At 29.6% G+C, this 16,423-nt stretch overlaps 11 protein-coding genes across 11 annotated transcripts; 8 read left to right on the top strand and 3 right to left on the bottom strand.

Annotated features, from left to right (window-relative positions):
- Positions 1-80: 80 nt before the first annotated feature.
- FG379_001970 (uncharacterized protein) lies at positions 81-757 on the top strand (the record flags this gene model as incomplete). Its single annotated transcript, XM_067327573.1, has 6 exons — positions 81-92; positions 137-181; positions 229-460; positions 503-536; positions 579-649; positions 726-757. 6 exons carry the CDS (start codon positions 81-83, stop codon positions 755-757), a joined length of 426 nt encoding a protein of 141 aa, XP_067184618.1.
- A 157-nt stretch (positions 758-914) lies between these two features.
- FG379_001969 (Pre-mRNA splicing factor Pro1 HAT repeat) lies at positions 915-3,674 on the top strand (the record flags this gene model as incomplete). The annotated part of the gene is made up of 1 exon (XM_067327572.1): positions 915-3,674. One exon carries the CDS (start codon positions 915-917, stop codon positions 3,672-3,674), a length of 2,760 nt encoding a protein of 919 aa, XP_067184617.1.
- Positions 3,675-3,901: 227 nt separating this feature from the next.
- Positions 3,902-4,876, top strand: FG379_001967 (uncharacterized protein; the record flags this gene model as incomplete). The annotated part of the gene is made up of 1 exon (XM_067327570.1): positions 3,902-4,876. One exon carries the CDS (start codon positions 3,902-3,904, stop codon positions 4,874-4,876), a length of 975 nt encoding a protein of 324 aa, XP_067184615.1.
- A 56-nt stretch (positions 4,877-4,932) lies between these two features.
- FG379_001966 (uncharacterized protein) lies at positions 4,933-9,642 on the bottom strand (the record flags this gene model as incomplete). Its single annotated transcript, XM_067327569.1, has 3 exons — positions 4,933-6,759; positions 6,805-6,858; positions 6,931-9,642. The coding sequence occupies 3 exons, from the start codon at positions 9,640-9,642 to the stop codon at positions 4,933-4,935; spliced, it is 4,593 nt and encodes a 1,530-aa protein (XP_067184614.1).
- A 231-nt stretch (positions 9,643-9,873) lies between these two features.
- FG379_001965 (uncharacterized protein) lies at positions 9,874-10,237 on the top strand (the record flags this gene model as incomplete). The annotated part of the gene is made up of 2 exons (XM_067327568.1): positions 9,874-10,023; positions 10,073-10,237. 2 exons carry the CDS (start codon positions 9,874-9,876, stop codon positions 10,235-10,237), a joined length of 315 nt encoding a protein of 104 aa, XP_067184613.1.
- A 528-nt stretch (positions 10,238-10,765) lies between these two features.
- FG379_001964 (uncharacterized protein) lies at positions 10,766-10,945 on the top strand (the record flags this gene model as incomplete). The annotated part of the gene is made up of 1 exon (XM_067327567.1): positions 10,766-10,945. One exon carries the CDS (start codon positions 10,766-10,768, stop codon positions 10,943-10,945), a length of 180 nt encoding a protein of 59 aa, XP_067184612.1.
- Positions 10,946-11,097: 152 nt separating this feature from the next.
- Positions 11,098-11,389, top strand: FG379_001963 (uncharacterized protein; the record flags this gene model as incomplete). Its single annotated transcript, XM_067327566.1, has 3 exons — positions 11,098-11,150; positions 11,189-11,268; positions 11,298-11,389. The coding sequence occupies 3 exons, from the start codon at positions 11,098-11,100 to the stop codon at positions 11,387-11,389; spliced, it is 225 nt and encodes a 74-aa protein (XP_067184611.1).
- A 583-nt stretch (positions 11,390-11,972) lies between these two features.
- Positions 11,973-12,485, top strand: FG379_001962 (uncharacterized protein; the record flags this gene model as incomplete). Its single annotated transcript, XM_067327565.1, has 1 exon — positions 11,973-12,485. The coding sequence occupies one exon, from the start codon at positions 11,973-11,975 to the stop codon at positions 12,483-12,485; it is 513 nt and encodes a 170-aa protein (XP_067184610.1).
- Positions 12,486-13,207: 722 nt separating this feature from the next.
- Positions 13,208-13,864, top strand: FG379_001961 (uncharacterized protein; the record flags this gene model as incomplete). Its single annotated transcript, XM_067327564.1, has 1 exon — positions 13,208-13,864. One exon carries the CDS (start codon positions 13,208-13,210, stop codon positions 13,862-13,864), a length of 657 nt encoding a protein of 218 aa, XP_067184609.1.
- A 154-nt stretch (positions 13,865-14,018) lies between these two features.
- On the bottom strand, positions 14,019-14,396 carry FG379_001960 (vacuolar ATP synthase subunit F; the record flags this gene model as incomplete). The annotated part of the gene is made up of 1 exon (XM_067327563.1): positions 14,019-14,396. The coding sequence occupies one exon, from the start codon at positions 14,394-14,396 to the stop codon at positions 14,019-14,021; it is 378 nt and encodes a 125-aa protein (XP_067184608.1).
- A 321-nt stretch (positions 14,397-14,717) lies between these two features.
- FG379_001959 (phosphatase 2C) lies at positions 14,718-15,852 on the bottom strand (the record flags this gene model as incomplete). Its single annotated transcript, XM_067327562.1, has 4 exons — positions 14,718-15,450; positions 15,501-15,564; positions 15,612-15,710; positions 15,765-15,852. The coding sequence occupies 4 exons, from the start codon at positions 15,850-15,852 to the stop codon at positions 14,718-14,720; spliced, it is 984 nt and encodes a 327-aa protein (XP_067184607.1).
- Positions 15,853-16,423: the final 571 nt, after the last annotated feature.

Below are 16,423 nucleotides of genomic sequence, written 5' to 3'. Positions count from 1 at the left end.
TAGATCATCTGATCATTGTTTTTATAAAAACCCCGATGAATAACAGAAAAAGGGTCATCTCCTTATTTTTACAATGTATTATGCTTGTAAAGGTATGGTTTCGACAATAACCTTTTCTTATAATTAATTTCCTAAGGTTACGAGTGTCAGGGATGCTAGCAATTTTTTGAGAGTATTGAACGTAAGTTTTTTTTTTCTTTCCCTAATCAAATAATTTAACTTCAATAGGAGTACACTGAGTACTCTTTTGAAAATATTTTCGAACTGGTTGATGCTTGTAATGATGAGTTAAGAATGCTATTGATGGAAATAATTATTACAAGTGATAGGAAAGGTGAAGAGTACATTGGGATTAGAAGCAACATTGAGGATTCAAGCGACATTAAATCTTCTAGTCCAGAGAAGTATGCACTACTTTCACTTGGAATTAAAAAAATGAATGAATTTAGTGAAGCAAAAGGTATGTTTTCTATTTTATTTCTCTTTTAATCACTAACTTTAGTCATAAGAATTATTAAGTTATATTGTTTCAAAAGGTAAGTTCGATAGAATACCACATTTGAATACGAAAAATTTAGCGTAGATGGTCCTGTATCATTTGATGAAATTTGCCTAAACAAGGATTTACGTGAAATGAATAAAGAAGATGGTATGTTTCCTTTTTTATTTTCTTTTAATTCACTTCTACGCTGTTACCAGTAAGAAAGCTATTGTTGTTTTTAGAGAGAGAAAAATGGCTTATATCTATAGGAGATAGTTACACAGAAGGTCCTAGAGCGTATACAGAGCTAATACTTGACAGAACCGTATGAATTAATAACTTTGCCTATATACATTCATTACATGTTTAATATGCGGTTTTTTTTTTTTTAATTATTTTAAGAATGAGTATTTCCTGAATATTATTTGTTATAATGAATGAACAATATAATTATTCTTTGGGATTAAATTCTGCACAAGATAACTCAAAAAGAAATAATATATTTGGTGAGCCTCCACCAGACTATGTTCCAGGTAAAGGTCGTGGAGCAGTTGGTTTCGCAAGTGGTGTAAGTAGGGATGATTCAGCAATTGTAATAGAGGCTGATTTCGGTGATTACTCGGACACCAAATTTGATAAATTTTCTGGTTTTAATGAGGGTTTATTCAAGAATATTAAATATGACGATGAAGACAGACAGGCAGATAGTATATATGATATGATTGATGAAAAACTTAGTTCAAGAAGAAAGATTCAAAGGGAAAAAAGACTTAGAGAAGAAATAACAAAAACAAGAGAACACAGACCAACGCTACAACAACAATTTCTAGATTTAAAACAGTCTTTAAGTGATGTTAAACTTGAAGAATGGGATGGCATACCAGAATTAAGTGATTATTCGGTAAAAAAAAATGCAAACTATTATACTCCAATCCCTGATCATATAATTGATTCTGCGAAAAAAGAATCCCTTGAAATCTTGAAGGAGAGTAACAACCATTCATCTAAAAATGAAACAAATCATTTCTATTCGTTGAATGAACTTGGAACTGCAAAAGGAAACATTCTTTCATTAAAGCTGGATAAAGCCATGGACAATGTCCATGGACAGTCTGTCATTGACTCAGATAATTATTTAAATACATTAAATTCTTTAGACATTAAAATAAACGGCGATGTTTCTGATATCAAGAAAGCCAGGTTACTTCTTAAATCTATAGTCAACACAAACCCGAAACATGCGCCTGGTTGGATAGCAGCTGCGAGATTCGAGGAAGTTATGGGTAGAATCTCGCAAGCAAGAGAAGTATTGAATAAAGGATGTGATATGTGTCCAAAGAACGAGGATATTTGGCTGGAAGCGATAAGGTTGGGAAAACCAGGAGATATTAACAAAATACTTTCGAATGCAGTAAAAAATGCACCAAACTCTGCAAAAATATGGCTAGAGGCAGCTAATAGAGAAAATACAAAAAACAGGAAGCTATTAATAATCAAAAAGGCCCTTGAAATATTACCCAATTCATTAAAGTTATGGAAAGAAGCTATATCTTTAGTTGAACAAGAATCAGAAAGGCATCTCCTCACAAATGCAGTTAAGTGTGTTCCACAACACGAGGAATTTTGGTTGAGATTAGCGTCTCTCAGTAGTTATTCTGACTCTCAAAAGATATTAAATGATGCTAGAAAGGAACTACCAACAAATCCTGGAATTTGGGTCGCTGCAGCAAAACTTGAGGAAAGTGTTAATAAAACTGAGAAGGTTGAAAAAATTATAAAGCGTTGTATTTCAAGCCTATCCGCAAAAAGATTTGTCCATTCAAGAACAGATTGGTTAGAAAAGGCTTCTCAATGTGAGAAAGATGGTTTCCCTTGTACATGCAAATCTATAATTAAAAATACATTATTTTTAGGTAATGAAGACATATCTAAGGATGAATTGTTTTCTGAAATTGACAAATTAGTTGAAAATGGCAATATAATTACCGCAAGGACAGTATTTGATACATCCCGTTTGAAATTAAAAACCAAAAAAAGTTTTTGGATTAAATGGGCAGATTTCGAAGAAAAGTTTGGTGGGAAAGATAGAATGGATTCTGTGTTACAAGAGTCATTGAAACATTGCCCTGGAAAGGAAGTTTTATGGTTAAAAGCTGCAAATAACCAAGCAAATAACGGAAATATTGAATTGGCACGTTTTATTCTATCAAAAGGCTACACAAGTGTTAGGAATAAGGAACAAATATTACTTGCTGCTGTCAAACTAGAAAATTCTCAGGGTGAAATAGAGCGTGCAAGGATACTTCTTGAAAGAGAGAGGGTAAGTTCCCCAACAATTAATATATGGATAGAGTCCATTCAATTTGAAAGAAAACAAAAGGAGTACGATCGTTGTATTTTATATTGCTCTGATTCTGTAAAGGCATTTTCAAACTCACCAGAACTTTGGTTATTATATGGAAAGGTACATCATGAAAAACATGAGAATGAAATAACAGAAACCATTTCTATACTTGAAAATGGAGTGAAACACTGTCCTGAGTCTGTCGATTTATGGCTCTCAATAGTTGATTTATTAATCAGTGAAATGAATTGGAAAAAAGCAAGGACAGTACTTGATTTAGCTCGTTCAAAAATAAAAAATCAACCAGAACTCTGGATTCAGACGATCCAGCTAGAAAGAAAGGCAGGAAATAAGCCTTTCATCCCACAACTAATCTCGAAGGCTCTTAAGGAATGTCCAAAATCCGGATTATTGCACGCTGAAAGTGTTTTTTCTGAACCAGAAAGAAACCAGAGATCAAAATACCTATATGCTCTTGAAAGATGTGAAAATGATCCATACATCTTGTCTGCAATTGCAATCTTGTTTTGGAGAAAGAATGATCATTTAAAAGCAAGAAAATGGTTTGAAAGAGCAATTGAAGTTGACAGTAAATTGGGTGATACATGGATACATTTAATCGCATTTGAATTACTAACTGGTGAAAAAGAAACACAGAAAGATACTATTCAAAGATTTTTTTTATCAAAACCTGAAAGAGGTTTCGAGTGGAATAAGATAAAGAGAATTAACTGTTATTGGGATCTAGGCCCCATTGAAATATTAACTCAATCCTTGAATTTAAATTATAATATAGTCTTGTGTGATTACTTATCAATTGAAATTAAAAATTTATTGAGAGTAACTTAAATTTTTGTTTAAAATGCAAAATGTGGTAAATTCCAAACACTTATTTCTCACAATTATTTGCAAAGAGAGGTCTGGGCTACTTAATTAGAATGTTATAACATCTAAAAAAAATGTTGTGTATAGATTCCTCATTGTTGTTTAGAGTGGTTATAAATCCTTTTTCTAATAATATTTTATAAAATTCTTTCTAATTATCGTCAACTCACACATGTACAAATTTATAATAGATGCACAATAAAAATAATTTTGTAGATTATAGTCATAAATTAAACTTGTTAAAATTCAAAACCAAGGATAATAATGATTCTAAGCAACCATATACCCTTTGTCTAAAAAAAAATCAAGTTAATCTATCGAATCGAATACCATGTAAATGTTTGAAAAATACAGATGTTATTATTGACTTCCTTGAGATTAAGGATTATATTGACATGGAAAGAAGAACATGCAACCGCATTGAATGTGGACACAACTTTGAATTAGGAAGTGAGAATAGATTATTATTTTCGAGAGGTTGGTCTAGATATCCACTAAAACTGAATACTTGTGAAGGTGAAATTACAAAAGACTGGGATTTGTCTTTTCATGGGACGACACATGAAGCAATAAAAAGCATTGTGAAAGATAAAAGGTTAGTTGTTCCAAATAATGTAACAGTACATATAAGACAAGGACACATTCCCGATCAATTTTTTATTTTTACCTCGCCCTCTTTGATATATGCAAGTTTTGGACTTTATTCTGCACCGTTTAAATTGAAATCAAGCGAGAAGTGGTGGCAAATAGTCGTTGAGTTAATACAAAAACCTGGGACATACATCAAAGAATGGGAAACTAGTGGATTAGGAACGTACAAATTTGATGAGAATATTGGAAATGACGAACTTGAATGGAAGTCTGACAAAGAAATGAGTAATTTAGTTAGAGCAGTTCTCATAAGAGAAATTGAAAACATTGAACCACCTATTTGTTTGTATCCAATAGGGACTTATTTTTTACATGAAAAAACATGGTGGTACCAACCTTATGATGGTAATACACCATTTAAACCAAATGAAATAAATTCGAACTGTAGTTGTTTGTTGCAAAGGGGAACAAGAAAAACTGGGTCAATGTGCCCTATTGACTTTGGTAATCGCATAAAAAGATCTCAAGGGAAGTTTATTTGTAGATTTATCCAATCAATAACGAATGTAAACTAAGACATTTTTATTGAAATTTTCCCAAGTAATTTTTTTTAATAACTGGTTAATTTTGTTTACCAATTCAATGATTCCTGACACAGCCTTACTTCTTTTCTTTCATAGAATTTCTTGATCAAATTGTCATATGAAATTATTGTATTATGATTATCACTCCAAACAATTGAAATAGCATAGGAACCCATTATATCAATTCTTTCTATTTCAAGGGAAATGAATTCAGTATTTCTGTTTTCAGGTTTCTTTTCAACAGGATTGTAACACAGTGCGCATTTACATAACTTTCTGAGTTCAGAATATTTAACTTTGAAATCGTGGTAAAAAATCTGTTCTGGATTCTCATTAATTATTATCTCATTTAAATCTTCAGGAATTTGAAAATATGCTATATGTCCTAAGTTATCGAAATTGAATTTTGGTTTAATCAGACCAAACTTATATTTTGATAGTTTTCTAACAATATAATCACAAAGACTTTCAAATGTTGATAATATATAATTTGGTTTATTTATAGCAAGCACGAATGGAAATCTTTTTTCGTTTGATTCCGAATAAAATACACATTTCGATAGATCCTTAGATAAAGGAAACTTAAACTCATTTTTAAATCCATATTTCTCGCAAATATTTGAAATGTCACCCCTTGAGAATATCTCATGGTTTTTATTACAACCATCACAAAGAAAATAAGACATATTTTCAACCAAGGTTAAAATTGGTATATTTAGTTTATTAAATAAATGAATACCTCTTTCGACATCAGAAATACTGAGGTCCTGTGGAGTGGTGATTATTATTGATCCATCAATAGCAATAGTTTGAGCAATTGAAAGTTGAATGTCGCCTGTTCCAGGTGGAAAATCAAGTACAAGATAATCAAGTTCCTCCCAAATTGTTTCTGTAATTAGTTGTGTTACAATTGATCCTGCAATTGGTCCTCTTAGAATACTTGATACCTTCGTGTTGTCATTTGAATCAGTTTTATTATTTAACAGAAAAGAATAACTCATTAACTTAACATTTTTATAATTTATTGGAACAAATCCCTCAATTTCTTCGAAGCCATTGTCAATATTTTTACTTTTGCAAATGCCTCTTTTGCTGTCACTCATTTTTACTGAATCTAGACTGTTTTCATTTGATTTCCTAAAAAAAACAGTCTTTTCTTCAATAGGAATGAGTTGTTCCAAACTCGGACCATAAATATCACAATCAACAATTCCAACTTTTGCACCTTTTAAGCTCAATGTAAATGCAAAATTAACAGCTATTGTTGATTTTCCTACACCCCCCTTACAGCTACTAATTGCAATAATATTTGATACTTTGTGCAAATTTCTATGTAATTTTTCCTTTGGAAGTGACTTATTTGTCTCTAATTTATACGTGAAATTTATATTTACATCTTTTACATAATTAAGATTATCTTTTATTGCTTTGATACACTTTTTTTCAAATAAATCCTTCATTGGACATATTGGAGTTGTTAATTCTAAAGTAAAGTAAACATTTGAAGAGTCAAATGATAAATCCTTAACAAAGTTACAGCTAACAATGTCTTTGTTTAAATCTGGGTCAATAACTTTTCTTAAACAAGATAAAATTTCTTCATTCTTGTTAACTTTATCTAGTGGATTTAATGGTAAGTCAATCTTTTTTTTATTTTTAACCAAAACTTCAACTGAATTAACCCACCCTAGTTCCAACATTTTATCGTTTATTTTGTCTTTAATATTATAATCGCTTTTTAAAATGATTTCTACATTACCATGAACATAGTCGTATGATAAGTCATGTACTAATCCCATATCAATGATATCTTGTCTTGTATTTTCTTCTTTTTCTGGTTCATCCAACACGATGTCACGCAATTGTCTAACAATCTAAAAAATTAAGTAAACATTTAATTACTGTAGAACAAAACTTACTTGATCGTTTAAGTCCATTTCATTTTCAGAACAGTCTGAATCCATTTTTGTGCACTAATATTAGAGTTTGTAGAATAAAATTAAATGAAATTATGCAGGGGCGCTATAAAAACTATCAATATTTACTACGAAATTTAATATTATTATTAAATCATCAAGATCTAGGTGATCAGAATTAAAATAACTCTTCGAAATTTCTGATTTCAGATATTCAACGTAATTATGTACTAGTGAAAATATTTCTTTTTGGTTATTATGCATTGCAGATGAATTTTGTGTAAAAATATCAAATATCACAAATAAATCTGAATCGGAATCACAAGTTGGGTTACAGTTTAGTTTCTTGAACATTATTGATGCGAGAGTGTTGTAAAATTTATAATATGTTATCTTTGAAAAATCAACAAATGAATGTATATCCCTAAATTTGTCCTTTAAATTGAAATAAATTCTGTTTAAAATGTGAATTGAGAAGAGCAATGGATTTATCTCTTTTACTGAAGCTACAAGTATTTCTGTGTTGCTAGAATATTTCATTTTATTGTTTGTTATTGAGTTAATTGCCTCTATAATTGATTTTAGATCTGAAAAAAGAATTCTTCGAAAGTCCTGTATCATTTTAATATCAGTATTTAAATCATTTTTAATTCTTTGATCTAATAGAAGATGTGAAATAATTGATTGGAATATTACTATTTCATCTGCTATTGAGAAACAACTTTTTTCATCTAAATTAACTCTTAAAACGAAGTTAATCAAGAAAATAATTGAAATACTTCTTGATAATTGAATTAAACACTTGTACCAAATATTAATGGGATTTAAAATCGGGAGCCATTCTTGAACAAAATTATTTATTATTTTTTGGGATAAGAATATGAACCTATCTTCTGTTTTTTTAAACAATTCATTTGAGATTGATTTCACATCAACATTTTTACAAACATTTAATATCGAAAGTGAGGTATGTGAAAACCACCTTCCAACTGATTTGTACTGTAGTGATTTAAGTAGTTCAATTGTTCTGTATTTTTCAACTTCGTCCCAATCATTCAATGCTTCTTTATGTAATATGTTTTCAAGTTCTATTGAAAATAGTCCTGCAATATGTGAAATTTCTGCGTTAATCTTGTGAAAATAGGATGGTAAAGGCATTCTAATATCATTGTTTAAAACAATATCTTCTAAATATTTATCCTCGCAAAATTTTATATTATCATATTCGGAATAAGGTATAATTCCACCTTCAGATTGGATTATTGTTTCGCAAGAAACAATAAAACATAACAACTTTTTTCTGAATAAATCACATATTTGTTTTTTTAATTCGATATTAACTATTTTTATTTCTCTAAAAAAGAAATTAATAATTTGAGAAACAGTTTCATTGATGTCACAATTCTTTTTTATATATTTATCAGTTGGAAGTAATGAATCAAACATAAAATTGAATTTGTTTTTCATTTGTTCTAAATATTTTTCTTTTATTTTGTCTGTTGTGCTATAAATGTTATTATCATCAATAATTTTGGTTAGTAATACCTTAGATGGTGATGATGAAAGTAATGTATTAATGTTTTTCATAAAAGAAACAAACATATTTGATATTTCTGGGTAAGAATTTATTAGTACTTGAAGAATTAGTTCCAAACTGATTGAGCCACCTACGATTACAATTTCATCCATATTATTGTTCTGAATATTTATTTGTTTATTATTAATCGTACAAACAATATTAAATACACTTTCTATAGTCTTTGAAGATCTTTCCCAAAACAAAAGTATAAAGTTTGTCTCATCAATTGAATGGTCAGTTTTTAACTTTTTCTCAATAATAGTGTCCTGAAGGCATATAAATTGCTTAAAAAAAATTGTAATGTGATTCAACACTCTTTCAATTGCTGTAAGAATAGAGATTGTAACAAATTCAGTCTTAATAATAAATTGTTCGTTAGATTTATCATTTATTTCAATACAGTTTTGCAAAACGCTTACGCTAAAATAGTGCTGTATCTTTTTTAATTTGATATCAACAAATGTGTCAATGTGTTCCCATAATTCATTAAATTGGTGTAATATTAGACATCCTAAACCAATGGAAGGAATGTCCATATTTTCTATTCCATTCACTAATTTTTTATGTCCATGTTGTCTGTAAATTGCACTAAGTTTTCTGAGACACTTTATTTCTTCCTGTAATTCTTCAATAAACTCCAAACTACAAACTTCATTTGAATTAATTCCGTATTCAATTGAATTTTCACTGTTAAAATTTATCATGTTTTCCAATTCAACTATCATCTTGCTTGTCTTTGATATACTAATTGTATCTGGGATTCCATTTTGTAACTTTTGAAATAATTCTTTATATTTATCCTCTGATTCAATTACTTTTATCATCCCAAATTGAGCTTTGAGTCTATTAAACAAAGATATAAAGTCAATTGCGCGATTACATAAATCTTGTATTTGAATTAATCGTTTTGAAATGATAATACTTTCCTTCATACTTTCATATTGCTGAATTATTGGAATAGATTTCATTTCCATAGAGTTAATTTGCGTTGAAATGAGTTCACTAACAGACTTGGAATTTTTTTCCAAGTTTTCCAATTCTTGGCACAGACTGTAAATAGTTTTAATTTGACCCAACTCTATCAATTTTTTTTCTAATTGTTCATTAACATGATTAATTGCAATTTCAAGGTTTTTATTGCATTGAGAAATATATTTTGTTCCTTTAAGTATGCAACCTCTAACAAATAATGTTGGATCTCTTAATTCATCAATTAGCTGCTCAGTTACTTGTTCGGGAGGTCTTTGTGTTAACTCTTTCATGGGTCCTTCCTGAGATCTCAGCGTTTTAAGAGGGCGAATTATTGATATTATCTAGAAATATTTTGTCTCACGAAATTTCAGTAATATATATATTTTCGTAAGACAAACGTTTTGTATCAATTTTAGTTTCAGAATTGGCAGAAAAAAAATTTGGAATATCGGGGCACAATAAAAAAAAGGTGAGGGACAGATTAAAGAAATTAATTTTTGGTTATCTATTTGTTGTATATAATGAAACAGAAAACGAGAAAAGAACTCCCTTATTTTGGATACGGTAAGAAAGTAGTGCTGCTACTTACATTATGTTTTGTTTCATGGATTTTTGGATTACTTTACTTTGGAATTGACTTTGATTCCAGAATCTCCTTTTTGTGGTTGCTGGTAAGTGAACTTAAATAAAAAAACTCAATATTTGACATAACTTTTTTAGTCACCACTTTTATGTGTGTTTTCCCTTGGAGTTTATTCATTAATTTCTATCTCCGTTTCATTATTCCAATTCTCAAATGTTACTAAGGGCGGAGCAGATCTTGCAGAAGATATTTTAAGAGCAAAAAAAAACTTATCAGGGAGAGGGTTTAAGTTAGATGATTAATTAATTGTAACAATAGTTCTCTAGACTATAATCCATTTTACATTTTACCTACGCTTTTTTTCAGGACTGTTGCTTTATTCCTGGCGCAAGTTTGGGTTTTAATAGTGTATCGGGACTTTTGTGTTTGTTTAAAAGATATTGTTGTAAAAGGTATTGTGATATTTTTAGATGTGTGTCAACTTCATAATAAATCTTTTATTATATTTTCGATTTTTTTATGACTTAAATTTGAAATTCCCATATAAGGAGTTTTTCGATGAAAATGCAAAAATTATAGGACAGAAAAGAGAGGAATATGGTGACTTATCACCTAATATACCAGTAAAACTAGAGAGCTGGATCTTCAATTCATCGAATAATTAAGAAAACAAATTATTCTAATGATATTGAAATGGAGATTGAATTGCTTTCATATATATTTACTATAATAATTGAAAACAAAAGGTTTAAGAGAATAAGTGATTTATCTTTTTTTTTAAGAAAAAGGATCAAAATGACCGTCGTTATTTGATTTAGTTTAATATCGATATGGGAAGTAAAGGGTTCGTAGATTTTTCTATTGTCAAAGAGAAAAACAATAAGGAACTATTATTGAATATCTTTATAAGAAATGAAGTTTGTGTAGAATTTTTTTTTTCAGTTAGAGCAAAAGGGGATTGTTATAGTTATTGGATAGAAAAATTCTCAGTTAAAGGGAAAATACAGTAATTCAGAGCTTTCAAGTTGTAGTTAAGTTCTAAAATATAATCAAGATTTCATTTTTGTTTTGAATGAATTTAGTCATTTATGGGTCCTATTTATTACAAATGACGAATTGGAGGCGAAAAAAGAAGGATTAATGACATATCAACTGGAATCTAATGAAAATTTACAAAAATATTTTTAAACTCAATTCAAATAATAAACAAAATATGTATTTTCAATGTAATAATAGTCAATAACTGATAATAGAATATATATCTCAGGGTTACATTTAACAATTGAAACAATAGTAATTGATATTAAGTCATACCATATTTGCGATATAGTCGGTAAAAAACTTTTTTTTATCCAAATTTAGGTGTGATCAACAATTTTAATGGACTTAAAGTTAAAATATCAGATAATGTCCCATATAACCTTGAAATAGTGAACATTAATGAGGAAATTTAACAAAAACAAGAAACGAAAAAAATAGAGTGAAAATTAAATAAATTAGATTGAGGTTTAAATAGGAGATTTATTTTTTTAAACACATACTGAATTTATAGAAACTATTAAAAAATATTTATACCGAGTAGTTTGACAAGAACAAGTGTTACTGAGATAAGTGTTCCCAAAAAGTAATTTAATTATTGATGTTTTCTCTAACTAATGTAAGAAGTCACACAAACTAAAATAGGATATGTTTGAGATAAGCTATTATATCAATGACATCCTACACTTAATAAAGGTTGTTAACATAAATCCATTCATTTAACAAATTATTAAACATTATTTTGCATGTAAATTTGGCGCATATTTTGATGTTTTAAACTAAATAACAAACATACTTTACTTAAATTTGAGATGAAAGTTACTTCAGTAGTAGATTTAACCCATGTCTATCTAAGGTTTAGAACTAATCACAAAAAACGAATTGATCGTTTCGGAATATTTAATTCTGAAAATATTTCAGAGAAAGGTATGTAATGTTTAAATTACATATAATTTTAACTTTATATTTCCTAATGTGATAGTTAATGATGTGAAACATATGAACAGTGTTTCGAATGAAAATATTACAAAAATAGAAGTAGGGTACTTACCACCAATTTGGGTTGACAAATATGTCGAGGCACTAGAAGAGCTTTCTAGAGCAAAAGAAATGTTATCACATTTACAAAAAACTCAGAAAAAAAAGTTAATTTGCGTTCTTGAGGATAAAACAATGAAAATATCAGAAAGTGAAATAGATTCACTAGCAAACGCAGTATACGGTTCATTTAAACGGATTGAGAGACTTCTACGAGATATTTCTGAGGAAAATAACATGAACGATTCATTTATTAGTTCAAAATATAATAGAATATTGAGAAGAAACGCTGAGAATAGTATAATAACACAACTTAATCCACTTGTAAACCAACTAAAAGTAGTGAAAAAAAATTATATTTCTAAGTTGGAGACAAATCCAGTGAATATTTTACCAAATAGTAGCGAAACAAAATTGGAATTGCAGGTAAGAGATGATTTTACAAGCGATCTCGTTTCGGTAATGACTTTTTAATAGAACTATCAATTGGTTGATCAGATTTTAACACCTAAAATTAATGGAATCGAGGTACGTTTCGTTGAGATTAAAACAGCGTGAATAATCTTTTAAACATTTCAGGAAATAACGAGGATAATAAGAGATATTTCTGAGCTTCATTCAATCTTCAAGGAAATGGTCTCTATTGTAATTGAACAAGGTTCTCTTGTTGATAGAATAGACAACAATGTTGACAACTCATTTTATACAATTCAAAATGCACACAAACAAATAATTAATATTGAGAATAGTTCAGGAAGGCGTATTTTTACAAAGATAATACAATTATTATCTATTTTAATAGTTATCGAAGTAGTTATTCTAGTTTTTAAAATAATATATTAAAAAAATGATACAGTTATTAATTTAATACATTGAAATTACCTATGAAAATAATTTTTGAATTTTATCCGACTGAATTTTTGTTGCATGGGTTTGGAGATTTGTGTGGCGGCCACTTGCAATAAGCAGATGATGTGTTATTACGTTTACTCTTCTATCTAAAAATAAAAAAAAGGCATTGCCGATTAATTGAATTTTAGAGATATTTTTATTTATCAATTAAAGTACAGTAAATAACTAGGGAATTTTTTTTTTCAAATATCAACGGAGAACAGTTTATCACGGTTGAAATGAAAATCTAGAAAAGACATGAACAATAAAAAAAGATAAAGGTTCGAAGATAATCATAAGAGACAATGGCAATTAATAGAATAGAGTTTAAAAATACGGAACCAAATGATATTAAATTTGAATATTTAAATTCAAAAGAAGAGAAACATTTATTTTTACCAGAACTGATAGATTTGATGGGACCACTTCTAAATGGAACCTTGTTCCCGTATAATAGTTCATCTGAAAAGGCAGAAGCGGACTTAATTTTTAATTCTATAAAGGAAGAAAGTAGAAAATTACTGAATTGCTTCTCAAACACCCCTGAATATCACGTTAAAAATTTTTTAGTAAATTTTCAACAGAAAGGACCACAAATATATTTAAATAATAAACAATTTGTGTTAACCTTCAGAAATAGGGATGACCCAAATACGTGGCTTCACACAGAGAGTGATTTAAGAGGAAGTTTAATGAAACATATACCAATCAGTGATCTAATTAAAGAGGTAAATTGTGATGAAAAGCACTGGTTAGGTGATATTTTGGATTCTGAGTCAAAGAGGATTCAGTCGAGAGTAAATAAGTGCAAAGAGAGATACGGTGCTATATTGAATTTTCTTGTTACGAATTCATCCGCTATTCCAATATTAATAAAAAATGTTAGGCAAAGGAAAATAAATTCGTTGAGATTCAAACGTAACCATTTTGACAATCCTTTCCTAAATATAAAATCAACTTAGATTTAATACGACATAAAACTAAGGAGAAAAAAGAACAAATTCTGGTTTTTGAAGCGTAGACAAAATTAGGATATGTTTTCTTTTGTTTTAAATGTAGTATTGTCTAATTCTAATCCTAAAAGTGAACTATTTATAAACTACAACAGTTCTGGGTTTATTCTGGAAGGGATCCACCGTAAAAAAGCTTAATTCTCTGCATGACCGAATCCTTCGCTGCATCATAGGGCTTGTTTTTGCTCGGGACTTCTAGAATTGTTGGGATAATTTTATCGTGAGTGTTGACAAGGTATCTAATTTCTTCAGCAATAGATTGATTAATAATTATAATTCCACAGTCTGGTTGGCTCACGAAATCTCTGAATGATTCTTCAATCTGTGTTTTTGGAGTCTTTGAGTCTACAATTAAAAAATTAGTTTTTCCTTGGGCGTCTCTTGCTCCAATCCCGGTTAAGAGAAATCCAGCAACTGTATCCTCATCACCAATAATGTACACTTTTAAGTTTTGTAGCTTGCTTGGTCCCTGGTCAGACATTTTGTCCAGGAAATAACCCAATAATTTTTATAATTTGGTGAATTCCAAGCCCTTGGGCGGTACGTGAATCTACCTTGGTAAAGTACCTCCGTAACCTGGAAAAATTGGAGGAGAGGGAAAACTAAATGACAACAATTTTAATAAAACATTTTTGCGTGATAATTAACTAATATTATAGTCAAAATATTTATATTTTCACTTTCGATAATTCGCAACCATAAGTATTTCATGTTTAAGTTTACTACTACCGAATAATTTTGTTGTTGATTTTATAATTCAAAAAAATTATGCTTCCTACAACTATATTTTTCGTTGTGTATATTAACCATCAAAGTGTTTTTGTGCTCTATTTTTGCAGTAGATGCATATTGCTGTTAAATTGTCGCAATTTGAGTTTTTTGTTCGTGTTTCATTCAAAACTGCGCCGACGAGGTATTTTGCAGGATTTATTCCGAGATCAATAGAGTACATTATTAGGTCACATGCCCTCTGTGCAGAAAAAACATCCCAAACACCGTCAGAGGCGATTATAAAAGAGTGATAACTGCTATTTAGGTCAATTATTGTGACATCAGGAAGGCAACTAAGACCATAAGGTTTTAAGTCCTTGCCTCCAAATGCCCTAGAATATTGGAGTTGCATCGGGGTTTCTCCCCTCGCCCTTCTCCTCGTAAAATCACCACCTCTGATGAATGGCTTATTATTGTGATTTTGTAAATATTCCACGGTGCCACCATTGTCTATAATCCTACGATATTCGAGTGGTTGATCAGGCTTGTGGTCGAAGGTAAGAAATTGGCCAAGTATCGCCGAATCAATATGTACACATGCAGCTGAACGAGAGTCACCTATATGGGCAACTATCAGTATTTTTTTGATAAAGAGTAATACTACACCTGTTGAAGAGGAGTAGTGTTTCTGTTCAATTCTGCATCTTTCTATTAAGATATCATCTGCTGTTTTGAACGTTGATATCAATAAGTCCCTTAGCAAGTCCCTTAACTCTTCAGTAATTTTTAGGTCGTCTTTATTGATTTTTTCCACAACGAGTTTCCTAAAATAAAATTTTAATTAACAATCATGGATAGTGAGTTAATTACATACCATATTTGGGTACTTAGCATTGCAGGTATAATAATATCCTTAATATTATCTGATGCAAAGTCGCCTAAAAAAAAGATTATTACAGTCAATTGATAATAGATCTAAACTTACCAACTGTTCCATCAAAAACACCTAAAAAAAAAATGTCTTCATGGCCATCAATAAGCTTTGTACCAATACAAAACCGATCTTCTTGTGTTTTTCTACTTCCTATGGAGTAATAGTTTATTTTTTGTTGCAACTAAATTTTAAAGTACATCTTACCTCTACTCTGATCAACAGTAACCTCGTAATCCCCAAATTTCAACGGAGTATCAAACAGCTCTGTACACACAAGCAAATTTTTTGACATTATTTTTTACTTATTTCTTTAATTTTACTTGGTGCAATATTTCAATTTAGATGAACATTAAAAGTTACCGCTTATTTAATTCTTTTGTCCAAATAACTTTCCCTCGTACTTTTTCCTTATTATCCCCACTTTTATTTTGTTTTAATGGTTTATGTGATCATACCGAAAATTAACAACACAAACATATTATTAATGAAGGTTTTCTTTTGAGAGTTTTATTGTACAGGATTTTTTTTGTGTGTTTACTGCTTTATATTAAATTTTTAGGTAGCCAGAATTTATGAAATTCCACTGCTTTTAGACATTAACTTAGGGCATGCTTGAAAAACCGCAGTTTTCAGTGACCCACTCAAGAATCAACCTGGATTCTCCTGTATAATTGTTTTATTTTAGTTTCAGGGTATAGAAAAACGTGAAATGCCACCTTTAGTGGAACTCGAACAGAATTAAAATAAGTGAAAAAGGGATATGCTCTGCTGTAATTTCTTTTAATAATGTGGGTTAGAGGTGAATATTTAAATAGGAACAACTACTATACAGAAAACACATTTTCATTAGGAACTACTAAACA

This window comes from Cryptosporidium bovis (genome assembly GCF_009768925.1).
Source record: "Cryptosporidium bovis isolate 45015 chromosome Unknown contig_28, whole genome shotgun sequence".
In the NCBI taxonomy this organism is placed as follows: domain Eukaryota; phylum Apicomplexa; class Conoidasida; order Eucoccidiorida; family Cryptosporidiidae; genus Cryptosporidium; species Cryptosporidium bovis.
Note: the sequence above shows the minus strand (reverse complement) of the source record. Positions and strands in the feature narration are given on the sequence as shown.